Consider the following 27,456-nt stretch of genomic DNA (forward strand, 5'->3'; position numbering starts at 1 on the left):
ATTCTGATTGTTTTGCACAGGGGCAAAGACCGATATTTCGGTTTAATTGAATTATCATTATCACTGAGATTTTCTTATCACTGAATTGACTTTCATTTTTTTTTTTGTGAGGAAGTTATATTTGAGTCAGATTGCGATTCTCATTTTTATTGTCATTAAATTTAATTGCTAGGAAGGTTACGGTTGGCTCCCATTTATTATTATACACTCCTGGAAATTAAAATAAGAACACCGTGAATTCATTGTCCCAGGAAGGGGAAACTTTATTGACACATTCCTGGGGTCAGATACATCACATGATCACACTGACAGAACCACAGGCACATAGACACAGGCAACAGAGCATGCACAATGTCGGCACTAGTACAGTGTATATCCACCTTTCGCAGCAATGCAGGCTGCTATTCTCCCATGGAGACGATCGTAGAGATGCTGGATGTAGTCCTGTGGAACGGCTTGCCATGCCATTTCCACCTGGCGCCTCAGTTGGACCAGCGTTCGTGCTGGACGTGCAGACCGCGTGAGACGACGCTTCATCCAGTCCCAAACATGCTCAATGGGGGACAGATCCGGAGATCTTGCTGGCCAGGGTAGTTGACTTTCACCTTCTAGAGCACGTTGGGTGGCACGGGATACATGCGGACGTGCATTGTCCTGTTGGAACAGCAAGTTCCCTTGCCGGTCTAGGAATAGTAGAACGATGGGTTCGATGACGGTTTGGATGTACCGTGCACTATTCAGTGTCCCCTCGACGATCACCAGTGGTGTACGGCCAGTGTAGGAGATCGCTCCCCACACCATGATGCCGGGTGTTGGCCCTGTGTGCCTCGGTCGTATGCAGTCCTGATTGTGGCGCTCACCTGCACGGCGCCAAACACGCATACGACCATCATTGGCACCAAGGCAGAAGCGACTCTCATCGCTGAAGACGACACGTCTCCATTCGTCCCTCCATTCACGCCTGTCGCGACACCACTGGAGGCGGGCTGCACGATGTTGGGGCGTGAGCGGAAGACGGCCTAACGGTGTGCGGGACCGTAGCCCAGCTTCATGGAGACGGTTGCGAATGGTCGTCGCCGATACCCCAGGAGCAACAGTGTCCCTAATTTGCTGGGAAGTGGCGGTGCGGTCCCCTACGGCACTGCTTAGGATCCTACGGTCTTGGCGTGCATCCGTGCGTCGCTGCGGTCCGGTCCCAGGTCGACGGGCACGTGCATCTTCCGCCGACCACTGGCGACAACATCGATGTACTGTGGAGACCTCACGCCCCACGTGTTGAGCAATTAGGCGGTAGGTCCACCCGGCCTCCCGCATGCCCACTATACGCCCTCGCTCAAAGTCCGTCAACTGCACATTCGGTTCACGTCCACGCTGTCGCGGCATGCTACCAGTGTTAAAGACTGCGATGGAGCTCCGTATGCCACGGCAAACTGGCTGACACTGACGGCGGCGGTGCACAAATGCTGCGCAGCTAGCGCCATTCGACGGCCAACACCGCGGTTCCTGGTGTGTCCGCTGTGCCGTGCGTGTGATCATTGCTTGTACAGCCCTCTCGCAGTGTCCGGAGCAAGTATGGTGGGTCTGACACACCGTTGTCAATGTGTTCTTTTTTCCATTTCCAGGAGTGTATTTTTTTTTTTTTGTCTTTAATATTTCAGTGGAGAGGTTACACTTAGGGCAATGTCCATTATCATTCTTAAATAATATTGTCTTATTTAAATTTTTGTGGGGAGGTTACACTTGGCTCCGATTCATTTATTATTTCTGTCTTAAAAATTTCAGTGGAGAGGTTACACTTAGCGCAATGTCCATTAGCATTCATAAATAATATTGTCTTATTTAAAATTTTTGTGGGGAGGTTACACTTGGCGACACCCAGTCCAGGATCGAATTTCGTTGAGAGTCTTTTGAACAACAGTCAGATATCTGCTCTTATTTGCTTGGATGTAATTAGGATTTGGCGCAACGCTTTTACTAATCTTGTGACTTTCTCTCTACAGGTCAACGGCAATTCGTTGCTCTGTTGTATTTGTGTGTTGTTTTTGCATTGTGCTTATTGTTTTGTGAATATCTGTGACTATTGTAAAAATGCCGCGAAAGACTGTGAATAGTGTATCGCGAGGTATTACGAACGAAATTACCGGCACAAACGACTTTACCGATAGGACTTGTGACACGCAGTGTCATGATGACAATCATGCGTTCACTAACAATCAGTGTATTCCAACCACTAATGATGACTTTTATATTAATGATGAACAAACGAACTCAATTGTCTCGTCTGTTAATTTGACGACTATTGGTGACGCGGGACGCTCTATTGTAATGAGCGCTGCCGAGCTTAACACACCCGATTTGGAAAATTCAAGTAACGTACAGACGAATTCTGTTAATGAAAATGAACAAGGTACACAAAGTACGCCGGAGTTCTTTAATTCCGAAATAGTGAATGAGAGTGTACATTTGACAGGGAAAGCCTTTTGTGAACCAAAGAATGACCAAATGGTCACACAAAACGCGACAATTGCAAATACACCGTCAAATAGTACAGAGAATGGAGTAGATAATGTTACATTGGGTCAAATTATGGCAATATTGCTACAAAATAATAAAAGACTAGAAAATAATGATGAAAATTTTAAACAACTTAGGGAAGATAACAAACACTTAAATGAGAAACTTGACAATAATGACGAAAATCTCAAACAACTTAGTGAGCAGAACAAACAGTTAAATGAAAAATTAGATGACAATTACAGACACTTAAATAAAAAATTAGACGACAATTCCAAACAGCTTAGTGAACAAATTAGAGCCGTTGCCGCGCAGTGCCATGACACTAAGGAACAGTTGCGCGTGGAAATTGAGGCTTGTTCACGAAAAAATAGCGAAGAAATTAAGTCTGTTGCGCAAGAATTAAGGGAAATGCAAACAGCCGCAACAGAAACACTCAGAGACGAAATTAGCGGAGTCGCTAAACAATGCTCTGAAAAAGCTACACAATTACGGGACGAGTTTAAAGCAATGACGGTAGAACTTTCGCGCACAATGGATGAAAAGATCAACGCGAAATTCGACCAACAGAACACTCAGATTGACGAACGCTTTAATCTTCACATACAAAACAGTGATACGCGTTTCCGTAAATTTATTCAGGATCAAAACAAAGTAAAACGACAGGTAATGGAAACAATCACAGCACAGAGACAGGAAGACAAACGTAAAATGTTTGCGAAGGCAAAACGTATGTAGACAATAATATTACTACAGTGTCCGACAAAATTAACACCATCGAACAGTTGAACGCGGAATTACGTGACGAAATTTCCAATCTTAAATTAAAAACAGATACACACACAGTAAATATTCAAACAGTGACCGACAGATTCGAACAATTAGAACTAACACAGGATTGCGATGTCATCAAAGCTGATGTTAAAAAACTGAGCGAAACTACACGTAAGTTGCAAAAACAGATTAATGCGTCCGATTCTAAAACCGATGATCAGGCAAAAATACTGACTGAAAAATATGATGAATTAGCCAGTCGTATTGATGCTATTGAAAGTAATAATGATAATAAATCAGACGATACTGCACCGATTTCATTTAACCAAACACCTGAATTTCAAAATTTACAGCAGACAATTAATGAGATCGATTCGTCTAATAACACGTTGCGTAGAAAATTGTCGAGTTTACAACAAGAAGTAATAGAGATGAAAAACATTTCAGTTAATAATAACATACCACAACAGACGCCACTTTATGAACATATGTCAGACTCGCGCAACGTGTATAATTTGGGTAATCTACAGAGAGTACGGGACTTAGATTCCGAACAATCACAGTTCAACAGATTCTCCTACAATCCTGAACCTGTTCCATCACACAGAGACGATAATTTTGATTACAAACATTTTCTGTCAGTGAGAAAATTTAAAGTTTTTAAAAACGATAGAACGCAGATTCACCCACTGGATTGGATACAACAGTTTAGCTTTGCTTTTCCACCGACTTGGCCTGTAACGCATAAACTTGAATTTATTTGCAGTTTTTTGGAAGGCGAACCGGCAACTCGTATGAGACCGATCGCGAGGCAATGCTATTCAGTAGAAGAGTTTCAGAATGCTTTTCTGTCAGCGTATTGGTCGAAGACGACACAGCGCGGAATTAAAGATCAGTTAATTAGTTTGCCAAATTACGAGAACTCAAATTTTCCCAGTGTGACGCAATTTTTTGAGCACATGGTACAACAGAACCAGTACCTAAGTGAACCGTACAGTGAATCCGCACTTATACAATTATGCATCTCTAAATTACCACGGTCATTACGAGTGTCACTTCTAACGGGTCAGCAAAAAGAAAATATTTCAGCATTCAGAGATTTGTTACAGTTCTTGGAAGTACAACAATCTGATTATTCTTTTGTAAACAAAAACTTTTCGTATAATAACCAAGGTCAACAAACTTACAGTAATTATGAACAGGGACATAATTTCAATAGAAAAAGTAACAGACGGTTTAGGAACGGCAACTACCAGAACTTAAATCACAGACAGAATTCTGATTATCAATATCGTCAAAATCATCAGCAACAGGAACCACATTTCGGTAACAATAGAAGTTTTCCACCGCAACAGCATGAAAGTCAACCGGTTAGCATACGTAACCAACAATGTAATGCACAAGGTCAACCAGGCTTTAATGTTCCCCGCGTGCACGTATATCACAGATCCAACAAATAGTAACGCACGACAGCAAGGAAACAACTACGTACAAAGAAGACAATATTTCAATTCCTATCGCAATGCACCGTATAGGAATGACTATCACGACAGACGTAAAAACGATGAGCACAATTATCAGCGTACATATAATAACAGTCGGTCTTACCAGCAACAAAGTAATCAACAAGAACATATTCTCATGAATGAACCCGACAGTAGGTACCATCCAGAGCGTAATACGTCTGGAAGAAGTAATAGGACAGTTCAAATAGTAGAAATGCCACAGAATCCTCCTAATAATAATAACACGTCAGATAGAATCTGACTAGATACTGTACAGGACGCATCTTCCAATAATACAAGCACTACCTTTGACACGCAAAATGTTGTTCGTGAAAATGTAATTACTTTTGACGACATACGAGACACTCTTTTACAGGAAAGACCAGTTGTTCAGAAAACTATTTCACATCCTGTTATCGAAATTAAAATTGGTTCATCGAAATTTTCAGCAGTAATTGATTCCGGCTCGCCGATATCAGTAATAAATGAGGAGACTTTCAACGAGTGCAACAAAGAGAATACGTATCCGACATTACCATTAGGCAAAACAAAAGTGAAAGGAGCAGTACCGAGTAAAGGAGTAGACGTTAAATTGCAGACGCATTTATCATTTTGTATTGGAGGTCATACCTTCCACTCTAATTTTTGGATTGTTCCTTTATTGACAACAGACGTAATTTTAGGCACGAATTTTCTGGTACAACACGACGCAGTTATTGATTTTCAGAATTCTTATTTAATGGTGAAGGATGAAAATATACAATTTGCTATAGAATTTCAGCACTCACTATCTGTGGAAGAGCAAACAATTAACCGCACAGAGGTCATTTCCGCAACACGTAACATAGACTGTAATCCCACATTGTTCACGGATACGTACGTACACAACTATAATACTCCAGACGAAGCTGACTACGACGTAATGCAATTGATTTCTGATAAGGTTAAAGAGAGCAGTGCAACTACAGACGACGAACGAACGCAATTACACAAAATTCTTTTACAGCAAGCTCCAGTTTTTGACAACATTCCTGGTACTATGTCCGGATTTATGTATGAATTTCAAGTCAAACAGCACGATACATTTAAAGCTAAGCATTATCCTATTCCGTATATTCATAGAGAACAAGTTAAAAAAGAATTGCAGGATATGCTCGACCAAGGAATTATAGAACCGGCAGTTAGTCCGTACATAAACCCGCTACATATTGTTAAGAAAAAAGATGGCTCACTTCGGCTCGTACTTGATTCACGTCACATTAATGACATTATTATTAATGAAACAGACTGATCACAGACACTAGAGGAACTTTTACAGAAATTTCATGGTACAGCTATTTATTCTACACTAGATTTGAAATCGGGATTTTGGCAAATTCAACTTCATCCGAACTGCAGAAAATACACAGCTTTTCTCTGTTTTGGCGACTGTTATCAATTTTGCAAATTACCGTTCGGCTTAACTATTTCTTCTGCAGCTTTTATTCGCGGTTTGAACACAATACTTCCGACAGAACGTAAGGACAGAATTACGACGTATGTAGACGACATTCTTATCGCAGAAGCTAACTGGTCTGAACACAATCTGATTCTTGAACAACTGTTACAAACTTTTCATGCACAAGGACTTACAGTTAACCTTAGTAAATCGCACTTTGGCAAAACTTCTATAAAATTTCTTGGGCACGTAATTTCAGCAGAAGGCATTGCACCTGATCCGGAAAAACTTCAAGCTCTACGTGACATTACTATTCCTACAACGAAAAAACAATTACGCAGTTTTTTGGGCTTAATTAACTTTTTTCGTAAATTTATTCATCACTCTGCTTTAGACACACCCAGATTATGCCAATTAACAGGTAAAAACAGTATTTGGTCTTGGGATAAGCAAGCACATTCTGAATTCATGAACCTGAAACATGCTTTGTTGAATGCTCCACTGTTATCGCACCCAGATCTTACTAGAAATTTTTCCATTGCCACTGACAGTTCCAACACCGCTTTAGGCGTACATATTTTCCAGGAAATTGAAGAAGATGGCTCAACAGTAATTAAAAACATCGCATTTGCAAGCCGCATTCTGTCACCTGCTGAACGAAATTATTCCGTCACAGAATTTGAAACATTATGTGTTGTATGGGCTTTCACGAGATTTAGGCACTTTCTTTATGGCAGACATACTACCGTTTACACAGACCATAGAGCGATACAATTTTTACTTTCGGCTCAGTTCACTCACGACAGATTAAGCAGATGGAAACTATATTTACAGGAATTTAATTTTACAATAGTTCACATTCCCGGCACACAAAATGTTATAGCAGACGCACTATCGCGTTCTCTCGGCAACAATCAGCAAGCCGTAGCAACCAACTTCTGCAAAACAAATTTCAGTGTCATGTACATTCAGCAAGTTGCATTTGAAAACTTTATTTCATCGTCATTACAGGACATAGCAAAAGAGCAAAATAAAGACAATGTGTGGAAAGAAATTAAACACCTTTGGGAAGATAAGAATAATGTTACGATTAGAAACCATTACACTGTACGCAATGACATTCTGTTTCGCCGCTCTCATCCTGACAGCAACAATTGGTTATTATGCATTCCTGACGAACTGGTTAACAAATTAATCTGGTACACTCATTTAAATTACGCACATTACGGAGCACGAAAATGTTTTCTTATACTGAGACAGAACTGTTATTTTACTAACATGGAGAAACGTATACGACGAGTTTTAGCGTCTTGTAAAATTTGCCAGAAAGCTAAATCAGACACCACTTCACATATTCCTCCTTTATATCCCATTGTACCCGTTAAATTAAGACACATGACCGCTGTAGATATTTTTGGTCCGATTCCGAGAACTAACAGAGGTTTTTGCTACATCTTTGTCGCTGTTGAGCTCACTTCAAAATTTGTTACTTTCACTCCATTACGCAAAGCTACTGCCAAAACTGTTTCGAAAGCATTTGTAAAACATTTTCTATTTCATGTAGGGCATGTGATGAAAGTAATTTCTGACAATGGATCTCAATTTCGTTCTGGTACATGGACACGTATGTTACGAGCTAGAAACATTTCTCCGATTTATATATCCAAGTACCACGCTTCTTCGAACCCTTGTGAACGGTTAATGAAAGAAATTGGTAAGCTGTGCCGAATATACTGCCACAAAAGACATATTGATTGGGATACACACATACTCTCATTCCAAGATGTAATTAATTCCATTCCAAATGAATCCACTATGCTATCTCCGTCTGTTATATTGAAAAACGTTGAACCACCAAACAAAATTAAAGAATTAGTAAACTTCCCTTAATGACGTCGACTAAGACACCACGAAATAATTGACATTGCGCTGAACAACATCAAACGTGCCGCAGAGCGCCGGAGAAGACAGCAAAAACAGGTTTGTACACGCCGCGACTTTCACGTTGGACAGAAAATATTAGTACGTACACACTATTTATCCAGTAAATTAAAAGGAAGTGCAGTAAATTTGAACTTCTATACGCAGGTCCATATCGGATTCGCAGCGTCCCTCACCCCAATGTTGTACACGTCGAAACTTTGAGAACCAGAAAATCGAAAGGCAACCACCATATCTCAAACATTAAACCATTTATTGAATGAAGACACTTTATGATTCAACACACTATGATGTCATTTACTAATGCAATTATTTCACCTGACTAATTACTGATGATTATCGTATTTTTTCTTGGCAAGTGCCCAGCAAGGTAAGGTTAGCAGGTCGCTTTTCTTGTCGTTACACATCACACCGTGCACATTTTCCTTTTTTTTGTGTATATGATTGTACTCCAGTTTTGTTTATATGCACTGTGAAATAGTTAAGATATAACACACACCAGTTGATTTTGACATTCTTTTTGCCTTATGACATCTCAAGATCGTGACTGTTTTACATTTTTTGCTGCTGCAATGTATTATTCTGTGTACATTTTTGCATCTGAACACTGTCAATGTCATTGACACATTACGTTTTCTGTCATGTTATGCTGTATGGTTAATTATGTCACCATAAACTAGTCATTTTTTAGTGGGTATATGATTTAAATGCAGGACATTAATCTTTGTTCATCAATTTCAGAAAGAAATGATGCGTGTAAGAAATAAATTCAACAGAAATGGGAATTTCACCTACGGAATAAACGAAAGAGGATCCAATAACTTTATGGGGAAGAGTAAATGGATCAGGATTAACAAGCATTAACAAGAATATACTATACTCATCGTAGAATAGCAGTCTTAACTAATTTTTTCTTTCAGAATACAAGGTGATTGATGTAGGCTGTCAGACAGAACTACACATCTTAGTTTTAGTGATGAAATATGCTAGAGATAAGGAATAGTTATGTAATGAGTAATGAAGTGATTTTTTTGCAGATGATAATGAATGCTGATGAATAATGATGAAGAATATACTATTATGAATAATGAAGTTTTTCTTTACAGGTGATGATAATAATGAAGTTATGATAATATGGATAATGAATAATGAAGTTTTTTCTTTACAGATGAGGATAATGTTGAAGTTATGTATTTAGGCTATGTAGTTATTTAAGTATTTGTTGCAGTTCGTTTCGACAGCAGGTGTTATATTGCACAGTATAATGACTGAAGGTTTTGGAAAGGACAGCTATGGAACACATTTTTATACACATTTCACTACCTGTTAATTCGAAGTTCACTACTTTTCAGCATAGTGTGCGTTTCTTCTTTCAGGTCAATAATCCATTTTGTATTTTTTTTTTAGGAGAAGTTTTTCATGATACTTACTAAACCTGTTACTTATTATACCTGTTCTAGTACTTGCATTTTTATTTTTTACCCATTTGTGTTTATCATTTATAAATGTGATCACATATACTGCCTTGTTACATAACCTTGCTACAGCTGACTCATGACGAATGACGTTACCTATCCTCATTTGCAGCAATAGGTCAAAAGCAAATAGTGTTATGCCTCAGCAATTAATTATCGATCCCAACGCAATGCATTGCTAACAAAAAATGTATTAACAGTCCCAAACAGTGATACCAGTTTGAGAAAGTTCTGAGTAATGCTGAACAGCATTGAATAATATGTCACTTGGAAAATGATTAATTAATTATGCTATGCTTTGTAACTGGAAAAGAATGTGATTGTTTAATAATGCTTTGTAATTAGGAAAAAGCTAATGATTCTTACTATATTGAAATGACAAATGATTAATTAACTATGCCATACTTTGTAACTGGAAAGGAATGTGATTGTTTAATAATGCTTTGTAATTAGAAGAAGGCTAATGATTCTTAATTATGCTTTGTAACTGGAAAATAATGCGACTGTTTAATAATGCTTTGTAATTAGGAAAAAGCTAATGATTATTACTATTGGAATGACAAATGATTAATTAATTATGCTATGCTTTATAATTGGGAAAGAATGTGACTGTTTAATAATGCTTTGTAATTATGAAAAAGCTAATGATTATTACTATTGGAATGACAAATGATTAATTAATTATGCTATGCTTTATAATTGGGAAAGAATGTGATTGTTTAATAATGCTTTGTAATTAGAAGAAGGCTAATGATTCTTAATTATGCTTTGTAACTGGAAAAGAATGTGATTCTTACTATATTGAAATGACAAATGATGCTATGCTTTGTAATTAGAAGAAGGCTAATGATTCTTAATTATGCTTTGTAACTGGAAAAGAATATGATTCTTATTATATTGAAATGACAAATGATGCTATGCTTTGTAATTAGAAGAAGGCTAATGATTCTTAATTATGCTTTGTAATTGGAAAAGAATGCGACTGTTTAATAATGCTTTGTAATTAGGAGAAGGCTAATGATTCTTACTATATTGGAATGACAAATGATTAATTAACTATGCTATACTTTGTAACTGGAAAAGAATGCGATTATTTAATAATGCTTTGTAACTAGGAAAAGAAGGTTACTGATTCTATGTAAAACAATTAATGAACATTTTTCTGTAATACTACATACTTGGTACAGAAATGTTCAATAACTGGGCTATGAATGCCGCAAGCTACTAATGAAGAATGATATGTGACATAATGTCCTTCACCTTATGAGCTAACTACCCTGAATTACTGCAATGTCCATTTGTCCTGTCTATCCTAGTGATCATGGAGCACTATCTTTGGTTTTGCACTAATTCTACGTTGGTGTGCCTTGTAAGAGTGTGGTGTTGACACGACATGCTGTCCACCACCGTGAGCGATGAAGACGTTATTATGGTCCCACTGTTTGGTGTACCTAATGTACTGCCAAAATGAAAACATGGAATATTACTATGACAGTTCAGTGTCTTAGCTACGCTGATAAATTCTGATGGGAAAAGAACTTCAAGTTGTGTCACTTGGTGTTGTACTTCTGTGGAAAGATATGGACTTTCAGAACAGCTGTGTGCAATCTAAAGTGCTACAACCATGATGCAATCCTTCCCTTTCCTATCCTAATTCTTATCACATAGTGAAAATCATTTTTGCTAACATCATTTATGTTCATGGCTATACATTTTTTTCGATTCGCTGAACTCCAGTGCGAGTACACTTATGTCACTGGTCGACATGATTTTTTGCTATTATGTTTATTTATTGCGAAAATGTCTAAGACATTTTTTCGATTTGTTCTGAAGTACAGTATATGTGCACTCTTGTCTTTTATATTGTATATACATTTTTTTATTTTGATATGTTCTGAACTACAGTGCATGTGCACTTATGTTGTGTGTTAATATGTTTTCTACTGAACTTCAGTGCCTGTGCACTTTTTTCATTTTTCAATATGATTTGTACTCATTCTGTATATTCAATACTTCAGTGCGTATGCACTTATGTCATTTGTTACTAATTGTATATACATTTCGTCAATTGCTAATATGTTCTCAACTCCAGTGCGAGTACACTCATGTCACTTATCAACACGATTTTCTGCCATTCTGTTTATTTGTTCTGAAAATGCTAAAGAATTTTTTCAGTGCATGTGCACTTTGTTTTCTGTCAAATAATTTGTATATACATTTTTCTGATTTGCTACTATGTTTTGTACTCACATTTTGTCTTTGTCTGATATATTTTGTACTCGGTGCATGTGCACAACATTTAATTCATGTACTACATCTAAATATTCTGTAAATTGTAGAAGTTTATTAATTAAAGAAAAATTTTGCCGCGCTTGGCAAGTCCAAATGACTCACCATCGCTGCCAAATTTTTGCCCCCCCAGTGGAGGGTTATGAAACACGTATGTAACGTAGCAGCGATGGTGAGGCACGTTAAAATCTTTGACCAGAGAGCCTATTATCGTGGTTAGTCTGCGCTTGACCGCGCGAGAGTTGCGTGCAGTACGCGAGTAGCAGTAGGCCAGTGCACTCTGTCGGTAGCAGTAGCTCAGTTCAGTTGCGTCCAGCAGTACGCTAGTAGTCGTCATGCAGAGCAGTCGGTCAGTAGTAGCAGCCCAGTGCGGTTGTGTGATGTAGCCTGTCAGCAGTAGTGGTCTAGTCCTGTCACGGTCGCGAGCGGAACGCAGTCGGCGAGCGTCGACATGGCATTCTGGTCAAGATGCTGAATGAGGTATATTGTTAATTAAGGTAATCATCAGATAATGTAAAGTTTATTTATTGTAATTAATTTCCAACAAGTGCCCCAATAATAATTTTGATTTCAAAGCAATTTTTACAAAAAAAAAAAAATTTATTTAATTGAACTAACGATTTCGTTCCACTTCCCTTAAAGAAAAGTTTCAGTTAAATTAAAAAAAATATATTATTTGCAATGCAGTTCCTCCAAGCCGTGGCTAACAATAAGAGCAGAAATTTGACAAGCAGTTTCAATGAGGTAAAAATTTAATTCTGATTGTTTTGCACAGGGGCAAAGACCGATATTTCGGTTTAATTGAATTATCATTATCACTGAGATTTTCTTATCACTGAATTGACTTTCATTTTTTTTTTTGTGAGGAAGTTATATTTGAGTCAGATTGCGATTCTCATTTTTATTGTCATTAAATTTAATTGCTAGGAAGGTTACGTTTGGCTCCCATTTATTATTATATTTTGTTTTTGTCTTTAAAATTTCAGTGGAGAGGTTACACTTAGGGCAATGTCCATTATCATTCTTAAATAATATTGTCTTATTTAAATTTTTGTGGGGAGGTTACAACATCCAGCGTTGAAACGACGCGGTTTTCTTATGGCTGACTGAGGAAACGAGTTCAGACAAATAGTCACTCAGAATCCACAAGAAAAAGGCCTCTGGTCGTGGCATAAAGGCTTTCAATGAAACCAACCTTTTCCTCGGAGTGTTGATTCCGGTACAGTTCGCGGGCGAAAACGACAGTTCTCAGTGCGACGAGATACAGGACGACGTTCTCGACAACTTTTGACGCTACTGATACACTCGGACGTTTCAACCCCTCTCTAGGGGCATTGTGGGGCTATAAGCACACTTAACGTGATTGTACCGCTTTGGGGCGCAATGCGACTGCAATATTTGCTCTCAAGGAAAGCTTGGAACCACTAGATATCGTTCAAAACCATTCGACGAAATTTGAACGTGATGCGAAGTAGTGGAGGGTGCTTATCCTTAAAAATGTATATTTACAAAGAAAACCTGTGGAGTAGTCCTAGGCGAGTGTAGACAGGACACCCCTCAGATTCCAGCTGCCTGCTTGCTGGGGTCTAGGACTACGTTATAGGTTGTTTCTGCAAAGGTACGTTTTCAAAATTCTCAGTAACGGTGGGTGGGTGCTACTGGAAGTGTTACCAAAATGGCGGGTGTTAGAGGAACACCTTGCCATTTATGCCACGCATATACACTACTGGCCATTAAAATTGCTACATCGAGAAGAAATGCAGGTGATAAACGGGTATTCATTGGACAAATATATTATACTAGAACTGACATGTGATTACATGTTCACGCAATTTGGGTGCATAGATCCTGAGAAATCAGTACCCAGAACAACCACCTCTATCCGTAATAACGGCCGTGATAGACCTGAGCATTGAGTCAAACAGAACTTGGATGGCTTGTACAGGTACAGCTGCCCATGCAGCCTCAACACGATACCACAGTTCATCAAGAGTAGTGACTGGCGTATTGTGACGAGCCAGTTGTCCAGCCACCATTTACCAGACGTTTTCAGTTGGTGAGAGATCTGGAGAATGTGCTTGCCAGGGCAGCAGTCGAACATTTTCTGTATCCAGAAAGGCCCGTACAGGACCTGCAACATGCGGTCGTGCATTATCCTGCTGAAATGTAGGATTTCGCAGGGATCGAATGAAGGGTAGATCCACGGGTCGTAACACATCTGAAATGTAACGTCCACTGTTCAAAGTGCCGTCAGTGCGAACAACAGGTGACCGAGACGTGTAACCAATGGCACCCCATACCATCACGCCGGGTGGTGATACGCCAGTATGGCGATGACGAATACACGCACTTCCAATGTGCGTTCGCCGCGATGTCGGCCAAACACGGATGCGACCATCATGATGCTGTAAACAGAACCTGGATTCATCCGAAAAAATGACATTTTGCCATTCGTGCACCCAGGTTCGTCGTTGAGTACACCATCGCAAGCGCTCCTGTCTGTGATGCAGCGTCAAGGGTAACCGCAGCCATGGTCTATGAGCTGATAGTCCAGGCTGCTGCAAACGTCGTCGAACCTTTCGTGCAGATGGTTGTTGTCTTGCAAACGTCTCCATCTGTTGACTCAGGGACCGAGACGTGGCTGCACGATCCGTTACAGCCATGCGGATAAGATGCCTGTCATCTCGTCTGCTAGTGATACGAGGCCGTTTGGATCCAGCACGGCGTTCCGTATTACCCTCCTGAACCCACCGATTCCATATTCTGCTAACAGTCATTGGATTTCGACCAACGCAGCAGCAATGTCGCGACACGATAAACCGCAATCGCGATAGGCTACAATCCGACCTTTATCAAAGTCGGAAACGTGATGGTACGCATTTCTCCTCCTTACATGAGGCATCACAACAACGTTTCATCAGGCAACGCCGGTCAACTGCTGTTTGTGTATGAGAAATCGGTTGGTAACTTTCCTCATGTCAGCACGTTGTAGGTGTCGCCACCGGCGCCAACCTTGTGTGAATGCTATGAAAAGCTAATCATTTGCATATCACAGCATCTTCTTCCTGTCGGTTAAGTTTCGCGTTTGTAGTATGTCATCTTCGTGGTGTAGCAATTTTAATGGCCAGTAGTGTATTAATGTCATACCCCTCCATGAGGACGCTGCGGGAGGGGGATAAGCACGAGGGCTGAAAAAGCACAAGCGCACTTTGCTGCTACCTGCCACCTTTAAATTTCGACCAACGGTTTTGAATGGTCCCCAGTGACTCTAACCTGTACATGAGAGCAAAAATATACACTGCACTCCAAATGAGTGTTGCCATCTTCAATGTGGGTGAATTCCAACAATGTCCGTAGAGAGGAGTTGAAATGTCTGATGGTTCAGTAGCGTCAAAGGTTATCAAGAACTGTCGTTTTCGACCGCGAAATGTACGACAACCAACGCCCACAGGAAAAGGGTAAGTTCACTTACGTCCTTAATGCCGTACCCTGAGGCCTTTTCGTGTCTGTTCTGAGCGGTGGTGAGTCTGAAATCTTTTCCTCTGCCATCCATAAGAAAACTGCGTCGTTTCAATACTGGGTGTCGCTGTTATGACCTCCGCGTATAAAGAAGGAGTGAAACGTGGGCAAGAGGGATGTGACAACCTTCTCATCATGTGAAACTTCCACGGTGGCGATGGACGGAATCTTAATGAAATTTTTTGCCAATGTGACGTAATCACATTACACATCACATCAACTTCTGATTTGCGGCGTTTTTTTGTTTCCACATGTGTCGACACCTTATTGTTGGAAGCGTTGTGAGCCCTAGAGTGACGTCATAAGATGCCACGCTTTTGCACCATTGTAATTCGAAGGCACCTTTCAGCCATATTTCAAACTCAAATGTTGCCATGGGAGACAATTACAGAGTTTCGAGAAAGTGAACCTTTCGGTGTGTTGCACTGCGTATTTACGACGAGCCACCTTTGACAGTGGCCGCTCGTCCACCCCGTTCATATCTTCGTGAGGGGGCTTAGAAGAATTCCTTAGAAGTATGCCCCAACTTTATAAGGACTTTTATCTGGAGAGATACTTGTCGAATATTGCGCCTGACGCCGGATCTCTTCCAGACGATAGTTATGTATTTTATGTAACTGATTGCATAATAAATAGTCTGGACCTTGACCTGAACAGCTGCTCAGTAGCTGTGTTAGTCGCAGCCATTTTGGTAGAACTCTGGTAATCACTTTTACGTGGGTTAAGTGTTGTAGAATACTGATACCTGGCGGCCGCGCGGGATTAGCCGAGCGGTCTTAAGGGCTGCAGTCATGAACTGTGCGGCTGGTCCCGGCGGAGGTTCGAGTCCTCCCTCGGGCATGGGTGTGGGTGTGGGTGTGTGTATGTTTGTCCTTAGGATAATTTAGGTTAAGTAGTGTGTAAGCTTAGGGACTGATGACCTAAGCAGTTAAGCCCCATAAGATTTCACACACATTTGAATATTTTTTTGAACTGATACCTGGCAAACCTCGTTGGAAAATTGTACCCTGTAACAGAACACAATACGACAGTTAATGCAACTGTTTCGACGGGATATACATTGGGGAAACGTTATATGGCTTACAAAACGCTCGTTCATCCAATACTTGAATATTGCTCGTCAGTATGGGATCCGTACCTGTCAAGATTGATGGAGGAAATAGAAAAGATCCAAAAAGAGCAGTGCGTTTCGTTACAGGTTCATTTAGTAAGCGCGAAAGCGTCAAGCCGATGCTCAACCAACTCCTGCGGCAAACGTTGCGTTCTCCATCATTGTGTGGTCTACTGTTAAAATTGCGAGGGCGTACGTTCCTAGAGCAGTCAGCGCATGTATGTCTCGCCAAAAGATCATGAGGACAAAATATGAGAGATTCGAGCCCACACAGAGGCGTACCAGCTGTCGTGCTTCCAGCGAACCATTCGCGACTGGAACAGGAAAAGGCGGAAGCGACACTGGTACTCAAGGTACCCTCCGCCACGCACCGTAAGGTGGCTCACGGAGTACAGATGCAGATGTAGATATGGCAACCACAGTTCATGTTTTGGAGAGCGTGAATTACTTAAGCCGTTTTTTACATGTATTTCCGAATCTATTAAACTGTATTGGTTCAGACGAAGTGTAACAAACTTTTCACTAATCATCAATGAATCCTGGATCCTGTGTTGTTATTTTTAGGGATATGCTTATCTGTTGTATGTAACAGAAATGCAGTAATCTCAGCAGTTAGAATTTTAGATGTGAAATAATTTATATCGATGCGATACGTACTGCAAGATTGTATAATTTTTATTATTGTTTCCAGGTTTGGTCATGACAGCTTTCTGGAGGAACACTGATTATGGTCATACTGTGGTGTAGACTGAAGCAACAAAGTTGACATCTGTTGGCCAAGCAAACTTCCTAATTAAGACGGCACGTTAAAACTTGAAGTCTTACTTAGTAGTTACACTATGTGAACAAAAGTATGCGGACACTCCTAAAAAAACAATACGTTTTTCATATTAGGTGCATTGTGCAGCCACCTAATGCCAGGTGCACCACATCAGCGACCTCAGTAGTCATTAGACATCGTAAGAGGGCAGAATGGGGCGCTCCGCGTTACTCACGGACTTCGAACGTGGTCAAGTGATTGGATGTCACTTGTGTCATACGTCTGCACGCGAGATTTTCACTCTGTTTCTGATGTGATAGTGAAGTGAAAACGTGTAGGGACATGTACAGCACAAAATCGTACAGGCCTACCCCGTTTGTTGACTGATAGAGACCGCAGACAGATGAAGAGGGTCGTAATGTGTAATATGCAGACATCTATCCAGACCATCAAACACGAATTCCAAACTGCATCAGGATCCACTGCAGGTACTATGACAGTTAGGCTGGAAGTGAGAAAACTTGGGTTTCATGGTCGAGTCGCTGCTCATAAGTCACACATCAAGCCGGCAAATGCCAAACGACGCCCCGCTTGGTGTAAGAAGTATAAACAATGGACGATTGAACAGTGGAAAAACGTTGTGTGGAGTGACGAATCACGGTACACAATGTTGCGATCCGATGGCAGAGTGTGGGTATGGCGAATGCCCGGTGAACGTCATCTGCCAGCCTGTGTAGTGCCAACAGTAAAATTCGCTGGCGGTGGTGTTATGGTGTGGTCGTGTTTTTCTTGGAGGGGACTTGCGCACCTTGTTGTTTTGCGTGGCACTATCACAGCACAGGGCTACATTGATGCTTGCAGCACCTTCTTGTTTCCCGCAGTTGAAGAGCAATTCGGGGGTAGCGATTGCATCTTTCAACACAATCGAGCACCTGTTCATAATGCACTGTCTGTGGTGGAGTGGTTACACGACAATAACATCCCTGTAGTGGACAGAGCTGCACAGAGTCCTGACCTGAATCCTATAGAACACCTCTGGGATGTTTTGGAACGCCGACTTCATGCCAGACCTCACCGAACGACATCGATACCTCTCCTCAGTACTGCACTCCGTGTAGAATGGGCTGTCATTCCCTAAGAAACTTTTCAGAACGTGACTGGACGTATGCCTGCGACAGTGGAAGCTGTTATCAACGCTAAGAGTGGGCCAACACCATATTGAATTCCAGCATTAGCGATGAGGACGCCAAGAACTTTTAAGTCATTTTCAGCCAGGTGTCCGGATACTTTTGATCACATAGTATATCCTCTAAAAATAAATGACATACCAAAGTAATCTGTATAATGTTTGTGAGTGGAGAGGCCTGGTTTCTGTGTTCAGGCACACAATCTGTTGATTCTAAATAAGTGACATTTGTCGCAGAGGAGTTGATAAGCTGAGTCAGTCATTCCAAGCGGATCAGAATGAGTGTAGTGGTGTAGTGTAGGCAGTGCCGGAAGCATGCGCAACACGGGAAGGAATTGCGTTGCGGTCGACTGTTAAACAAGGAATGCATTGGTTGGAATAATTAAAGAGGCCAGACAAGCGAGCTTCAAATGGTTCAAATGGCTCTGAGCACCAGGAGACTTAACTTCTGAGGTCATCTGTCCCCTAGAACTTAGAACTACTTAAACCTAACTAACCTAGGGACATCACACGCATCCATGTCCGAGGCAGGATTCGAACTTGTGACCGTAGCGATCGCGCTGTTGCAGAATGTAGCGCCTAGAACCGCTCGGCCACCCCGGCCCGGCTAGACAAGCGAACTATGGGCCACTTATTAGCCCACGGTAGGGTCGTATGTAGTGCTGCTGATAAGTTCACGCGTTCGGGGGAGGAGAAAAAAATGATGAATTTCGCGTCGTTAAAAACTGCTCCAGGTTAAGATTTTATAGGATTGTGGAACACGTGATCTTAGTTAAAGTGCATTCTGAAATCAGTTAATATGATCTAAAATTACTTTAATATTTGCTTTATTAGTTTGCACCCTGTGTGTCAGTAATTACTAAGATAATTATTGTTAAATACGATTTGAAAATCAAATGTTATACCTAAATTCGTGAATGCTTCCGACAAGTACTGAAATTCAGTAAGTTATGTTTTTTGTTGCATATAAATGTGACCAAAAATATGTTTCGTGAGCCATTCTAAATGCATTTTGTTTCACAGTCATAATAATGTGTGAATTTGCTGGATGTGAATGTGTAACATGTACGTCAGTTGCTGAACGGGAACAGAGTTTTAAATTAAATTTTGAATATTGCACAAGTTTTTGATGGCGATTGTTTTTGTAATCTTAAGTTACTGGTGTGATACCTACTTGGTAATGGACGCTCGATCTGTTGGGAATAAGTTCACTCAGCTGTCTGATCTCAGTATTCATTTAAATAACAAAGAAATGTACTACCATCGTATCGTATCCTATCATGTTCAGGTATCATATTGTCTAACCAGCTCTGCCGTGTTAGATTCTCTATCAATCTTTATTGACTTTCACCTTTAATATATCACCTACGTTATCTTTTATTTGAACAGAAGGCTCTTCATTTTACTCTGGAAGACCACTACACTAAACGTTGTGGGTGTCACACAGTATACAAAGGGCGTTCAAAAAGTTTTGCACAGTCGTCTCTAATTTTTTTATTTTTTGCAGGTGGAGAATAAAATTTTTCTTAACATACTTGGAACATTTAGCTATAAGTTGGTATATAAAAGTATTTTTTTTATTTACAGTTAAGCCATAATGGACTGTGAAGTAGTTGTGAGGTTGCGACAACCGTCGCAGCAGTATCCAGCGGAGGTTGCAGAGGTTTAAAGAAGGTGATTTCTCTCTATTGAACAATCCACGATACGGTAGACCATCGACGGCAGTGAGTGATGTGAATAAGGAGACCAATGATCAAATCATCCAGAATGACAGACGTGTGACGACACGACAGCTTGCTGAAATGACTCGTTTGTTATTGGGTATAACTGGTACAGTCACTAGGGCACAGAAAAATCTGTGCACGTTGGGTGCCTAGATTGTTGACAAGAGAAATGAAAACGATGAGGAAGAATGTGTGGGAGGGTCTCATGAAGACCTTTACTGAAGAGTGGAAACAGTGTTTTGACGGCGTCATTACCCAGGATGAAAGATGGTTGTTTTCTGTCCGAACCTGAGAGTAAGACCCAATCCATGGAGCAGCGTCATTCGAATTCCCCTCGGAAGAAGAAACCAAGGCTTTCACGGGCAGCACGCCGAAAGGTGATAGCCTCCTTCTTCTGCGGTCAGTGTGGTGTCATTTTCATTTACTTTTTCGATCGGGCTCCACAATTAACAGGGACTGTTACTGTTTGTCATTGGACAAGCTGCGACCTGCCATCAAGACCCACAGACCACGGCTTCAGGGTCAGCTCATCAGACTACACCATGACAATGCCAAACCCCATACAGCCCTTATGACGCAGGAGAAAATCAGAAAAATTGATCGGAAAGTTGTTCCTCATCCTCCCTACAGTATGGACTTCGATCCGTCTGGTTTTTACCTCTTTGGTCGTCTGAAGACCCACCTGCGCGGTAAAACATTTGATAGTGAGAAATACCTTATTTCCTGTGTCAAGCGGTGGTGTAAAAGTCAATCCCTAGAATATTACCAAAGTGCATTTACATCACGGGAAGAACGTCGAGCCAGATGCGTCACAGCTGATGGACGCTACATTGAGTAGGCTCAATGTATAGCTAATTGTTCCAAGTATGTTCACAAAAAATTTCATTCTCCTCCAGCAAAAAATAAAAAATTAGAGTCGACTGTGCAAAACTTTTTGAACGCCCTTTGTACATTGCCACTGGAGGCTGCCTAGCTATATTCTGTATGGCGAACCTTGAGCCCCAACAGTAAAAGTGTGCTTGGAGTGGTAGGTTTGGACATCTGCCACAATCAATCACGTAACTAACTTGTGTTATAGTCTCGAAGACGTCGTGCCATTCTCCAGGCTCACTTACATTTACTAGCTAAATAGGTATCGTATCTAAGGTATTCCAAATTTGTATTTCAAAATTTGAAATCTGCCAAACGATGACTTAACGTCAAAACTAGTAGCAGAACAATATAACTTTACCAGCTGGAGGTGGTTTTAGATCAGAATGTATTCTGGTGCTGCCCCGCCAATTTACTTCTTTGTCCTATCTTTCATCCCGTACCTGCGCACGGTCGACATGGTTATTAACGAATCTGGCATGTTGATGTCAGAGCGTGGGCGGATGTCGTTCCTGCACCGTCAGTGTTCCCCACACAAAACTACGAGGGCAGTTCAATAAGTAATGCAACACATTTTTTTTTCTGAAACAGGGGTTGTTTTATTCAGCATTGAAATACACCAGGTTATTCCCCAATCTTTTAGCTACACAACACTATTTTTCAACGTAATCTCCATTCAATGCTACGGCCTTACGCCACCTTGAAATGAGGGCCTGTATGCCTGCTCGGTACCATTCCACTGGTCGATGTCGGAGCCAACGTCGTACTGCATCAATAACTTCTTCATCATCCGCGTAGTGCCTCCCACGGATTGCGTCCTTCATTAGGCCAAACATATGGAAATCCGACGGTGCGAGATCGGGGCTGTAGGGTGCATGAGGAAGAACAGTCCACTGAAGTTTTGTGAGCTCCTCTCGGGTGCGAAGACTTGTGTGAGGTCTTGCGTTGTCATGAAGAAGGAGAAGTTCGTTCAGATTTTTGTGCCTACGAACACGCTGAAGTCGTTTCTTCAATTTCTGAAGAGTAGCACGATACACTTCAGAGTTGATCGTTTGACCATGGGGAAGGACATCGAACAGAATAACCCCTTCAGCGTCCCAGAAGACTGTAACCATGACTTTACCGGCTGAGGGTATGGCTTTAAACTTTTTATTGGTAGGGGAGTGGGTGTGGCGCCACTCCATTGACTGCCGTTTTGTTTCAGGTTCGAAGTGATGAACCCATGTTTCATCGCCTGTAACAATCTTTGACAAGAAATTGTCACCCTCAGCCACATGACGAGCAAGCAATTCCGCACAGATGGTTCTCCTTTGCTCTTTATGGTGTTCGGTTAAACGAGGGACTCAGCGGGAACAAACCTTTGAATATCCCAACTGGTGAACAATTGTGACAGCACTACCAACAGAGATGTCAAGTTGAGCACTGAGTTGTTTGATGGTGATCCGTCGATCATCTCGAACGAGTGTGTTCGCACGCTCCGCCATTGCAGGAGTCACAGCTGTGCACGGCCGGCCCGCACGCGGGAGATCAGACAGTCTTGCTTGACCTTGCGGCGATGATGACACACGCTTTGCCCAACGACTCACCGTGCTTTTGTCAACTGCCAGATCACCGTAGACATTCTGCAAGCGCCTATGAATATCTGAGATGCCCTGGTTTTCCGCCAAAAGAAACTCGATCACTGCCCGTTGTTTGCAACGCACATCCGTTACAGACGCCATTTTAACAGCTCCGTACAGTGCTGCCACCTGTCGGAAGTCAATGAAACTATACGAGACGAAGCAGGAATTTTTGAAAATATTCCACAAGAAATTTCCGGTTTTTTCAACCAAAATTGGCCGAGAAAAAAAATGTGTTGCATTACTTATTGAACTGCCCTCGTACATATCTAATTGCTCTTGGGTTACGAGTCAGTTTACTCGCATGAAACATGAATAAACAGACCAGCACTACGCATGCAGCAGACAAAGCCGCATTTTCTCTCTGCTTCTCTAGTACCATCGTCGTTGCGGTTCAGTACAATGTTTCTTGATCATGCAACAAAATATCTTTATATGCTACTATACGGGCCAGTCATGTTAATATGAAATCCGCCTACGTTCGAAGTCAACATGCAAAAACCACTCACAGAGTCAGGTGGCAGCACTAGCAGTAGACGCTACGTACAGTACGTCGGTGGGGCGTTGGAAACAGCGTAGCCGTTTTTGTAATGCGGAAACGGAGAGATTTATCTGACGTCCAAAAGGGCATGATCATTGGCTTTTGGGCCAAGGGTGGAAGCATTTCTGAAACGGTTAAGTTTGTAAACTGTTCGCGTGCCGCCATGGTTAAAGTTGCCGTGTGTGGTAAAAGGGCACTATCCAAAACTGACACCGAGATAGCTGTGCTGTACCACGGATGAGATGTGTACGGGCGATTAGATGCGCAACTGTTGAGCGACTAACCGCCTGCCCCAGGGCTACCAACAGTCTCTCCTGAACGACCGTCCAGCGAACGTTGCTGCTTATGGTCCTCCACAGAAAAGTGTATGGTTCATGCACCCATGCTGATTGCTGTACATTGGTGACGAAGTCTGCAATTTGCAATACCATTCCGAGATAGTCACCGTTAGTCACAATCGGTGATGGCACTAACAAATCTCTATCCTATCATCTTTTTATATTCTCGTTAAAAACAATAAAATGTTATTTGTATTTCAACCTTAAATTACTGTAAAACGTTGTGGATAAAACCGAAAACTGTAAGATGTATGACCTGTTTTTAAAACATGAGATAACAGGTCTATAATTTGGCAATAAATGAATAAGTAAATAAATTTGCAATACCGCAACCTGGCGTCCACTTAGTGGCCTTCACAGATGAATCATATTTTATGCTCCATTGGACCGATGGGAGTTGGCGTGGACGGTGTGAAACATCTGAAAGCAAACTCTCAGGCCGCAGGAGGGAGCGTTATAATCCGAGGAATGTTTTCGTGGCATTCCCTGCATGATCTCGTCATTCTGGAAAGTACAATGTATCAACATAAGAGTGTATATATCCTTGGGGACCATGTCGACCCCTACATGCAGTTTGTTTTCCCTTGGCACAATGACATCTACCAGCAGGACAGTACAACATGTCACTCAGCTCGCCTTGTACGTAAGTGGTTCAGAGAGCGCCAGAATGAGTTTCCCTTACTCCGCTGGCCACCAAACTCCCCGGCTTTAAACCCAATCCAGAATTTGTGGGACCAACTCGATCGGGCTGTTCGCGTCATTGATCCTCATCTGAGAAACGTAGCGCAGCTATACACGGCAGTGGAGTTGTTATGTCTCCACATCCCTGTCGATACCTTTCAACACCTCACTTGCTCTCTTCTTGCACGTCTTGCAGCAGTCCACGCTGCAAGCAGTGGTCATTCAGACTTTTGACAGATGATCGCATTAATGTGACTGGACAGCATGTATCACAAACTTTCACAAGAAACATCTATCAGTCTTACTTTCAAAACGCAGAATGATGTGGAGCTATACGAAAAGTTTTATTCTTTTTGTCGGCCGGAGTGGCCGTGCGGTTCTAGGCGCTGCAGTCTGGAGCCGAGCGACCGCTACGGTCGCAGGTTCGAACCCTGCCTCGGGCATGGATGTGTGTGATGTCCTTAGGTTATTTAGGCTTAATTAGTTCTAAGTTCTAGGCGACTGATGACCTCAGAAGTTAAGTCGCATAGTGCTCAGAGCCATTTTTTTTCTTTTTATTTGTTGTACTCGGAACGTATTAGATATGAATAATGTGGATAGTCTGTCTTTTGCAGCATGTAATGGAATTTCGTTTCTACCTGTCGTTTTGTCTGGCTGTGGCTGAGATAGAAACTAATGTATGTCCATCTTTTTAGAGATGGTTGCAGGACTCGGCTGTTCGATACAGGATGTCAAATTAAATACCTTTCAGCCATCTGGTTTCAATCCTTACGTTGTTTGGTAACCAGTTTCAGCGTTTTACTACGTCATATTCAGGCCCCTGACCGACGTGTAGGAAGGTTCTACCTCGGTTGTGATCAAAACAGCTGCCAGCAATACGGGTATTAGTAGATTTTTGCACTAGAGATCATTTCAACCGTCATCTGATATCCAGATTGCTCCCTCTACTGCACTCCATAAGCTCATACAGAGAGAGATAGAGACAGAGAGAGAGAGAGAGAGAGAGAGAGAGAGAGAGGAGGGGAGGTGCAGGAGGAGGAGGGGCAAACACGAGTGTGTGTGTGTGTGTGTGTGTGTGTGTGCAAAAGAGACAGAGAGTCTGCCACAGTTTGGAAGACAATTTTATTGCTGACACAATGGCGATAAGATTTACTGAAAGCGCGAATTCTACACCCACTTTGGCATCGAGAGGTTGTAACAATGGAAAATAGTACTGAAATGCAAGAGGATCTGCAACTAATTGACGCATGGTGCAGAGAGTGGCAACTGAATCACAATGTATAGAAGTGTAATGTGCTGCGAATTCATAGAAAGAAAGATCCTTTATCATTTAGCTACAGTACAGCACGTCAGCAACTGGAAGCAGTTAATTCAGTAAATTATCTGGGAGTAGGCATTTGGAGTGATTTAAAATGGAATGACCATATGAAATTAATCGTCGGTAAAGCGGATGCCAGACTGAGATTCATTGGAAGAGTCCTAAGGAAATACAGTCCGAAAACAAAGGAAGTAGGTTACAGTACACTTGTTCGCCCACTGCTTGAGTACTGCTCACCGGTGTGGGATCCGTACCAGATAGGGTTGATAGAAGAGATAGAGAAGATCCAACGGAGAGCAGCGCGCTTTGTTACAGGTTCATTTAGTAATCGCGAAAGCGTTACGGAGATGACAGATAAACTCCAGTGGAAGACTGTGCAAGAGACGTGCTCAGTATCTCGGTATGGGCTTTTGTTGAAGTTTCGAGAACATACCTTCACCGAGGAGTCAAGCAGTATATTACTCCCTCCTACGTATATCTCGCGGAGAGACCATGAGGATAAAATCAGAGAGGTTGGAGCCCACACAGAGGCATACCGACAATCTTTCTTTTCACGAACAATACGAGACTGGAATAGAAGGGACTCACCATCTTCGTCCCAAGCGCCCTCGATCTGGTAGGAGGCAGTGGATGCGCCGAAGTAGAAGTCGTCTGGGAACTGATTGACAGCTCTCTGTGCCGCCGCTCTAAGGGGAACCCCCTGCAACAGACTCAGGGCGGCCAACGCCGCGGCAAGTAACGCCGCTCCCTGCATTTCGTACCGACACGGTCTCGACCGTGGCCCGTCATTTCAGTGCCGTTTATATACGTCTCGTGCCTGCAATCTGTAGCCGCTTGTTTCAAGTACTTATTACTTTCAGAGAGTCTATTGAAGAAAGCATGTTAAAAATGTACGTGATTGTATCGCGACAGGAAGTAATCAGGGCTGATAAGATTGTGAGGTGCCCTTGATGCCGAGAAGTACTTACAACCACGAGAGATTAAATTGATGATACCTGCTGCGTTGGTGACAGACTGAGTAGACAGACGGGTTCGAGGACATCTTCCATTACTGGTCGACGGTGGGACATTCGAACCAGAGAGAGGCAAAAGTCGTGCGGGCACTAAGCCGTCCGTGCCACGGTGCAAAGTTGCAGTGGCAGGAAGTAGATGCAGGGGGAAACCCCAACCGTCGAAGCATTCTCTCTCTGTAACCTACTTCTTTCTTTGATTCAGTTATGCAGTTGTGTGAGTTCCTTTTGTAATCTTGCAGCTAACCGCCCTCACTTCAGTAATTGCGTACTCGTTAGTTATTTTCGTGCTCCAAAAATCATGGAACAAGTAAGTTTACAGGATATGTAAAAGTGATTAGTGTTAATATTAATTAATACGTACGTTTTCAGTCCTAATCATGCAACTAAACTTATAAACTTTTTTACGTGCTGCCACAATGTTTAAACGCAAATTAGCTTATGAAATAGGAAATATCCAGGAGAAACGATTTCAGATTATATTTAAAACTTGCTTTGCTACCTGTCAGACATTTTATGTTTTTGGACAAATGAAAAAAATTTTTGCCGTTGCATAGTGACTTCCTTTCTGAACCACTGACAGCTTCAGTAATGAGTAATAAATGTAGTTTCTTCCTCTAGTGTTGTAAGTATGGACGCCACTATTTTTGTCAAATTGTGATTGATTATTTATGACGAGTTTCATTAGTAAATATATGTATTGTGATAGTGCAGTTGAAATGCCTAGCTCCTTGAAGAAGTGCTTACATGACGAAGGCGGGTGAACACCACAACCACATATTTTCTTACTGTTCGCTTTTGTGCAGTTAATACTTATTGTCTAAGTGATGAGTTACAACAGAA

At 41.6% G+C, this 27,456-nt stretch overlaps 1 protein-coding gene across 1 annotated transcript in view; it reads right to left on the reverse strand.

Annotated features, from left to right (window-relative positions):
• Nucleotides 1–26,357, reverse strand: part of LOC126412908 (myrosinase 1-like) — a 117,821-nt gene extending 91,464 nt beyond the window's left edge. Inside the window, exon 1 of the mRNA XM_050082798.1 lies at nt 26,192–26,357. Within this exon, the coding sequence (XP_049938755.1) occupies nt 26,192–26,357 (166 nt within the window). The remainder of the gene's footprint in view (nt 1–26,191) is intronic.
• Nucleotides 26,358–27,456: the final 1,099 nt, after the last annotated feature.

Source organism: Schistocerca serialis, chromosome 7, assembly GCF_023864345.2.
Source record: "Schistocerca serialis cubense isolate TAMUIC-IGC-003099 chromosome 7, iqSchSeri2.2, whole genome shotgun sequence".
In the NCBI taxonomy this organism is placed as follows: domain Eukaryota; kingdom Metazoa; phylum Arthropoda; class Insecta; order Orthoptera; family Acrididae; genus Schistocerca; species Schistocerca serialis.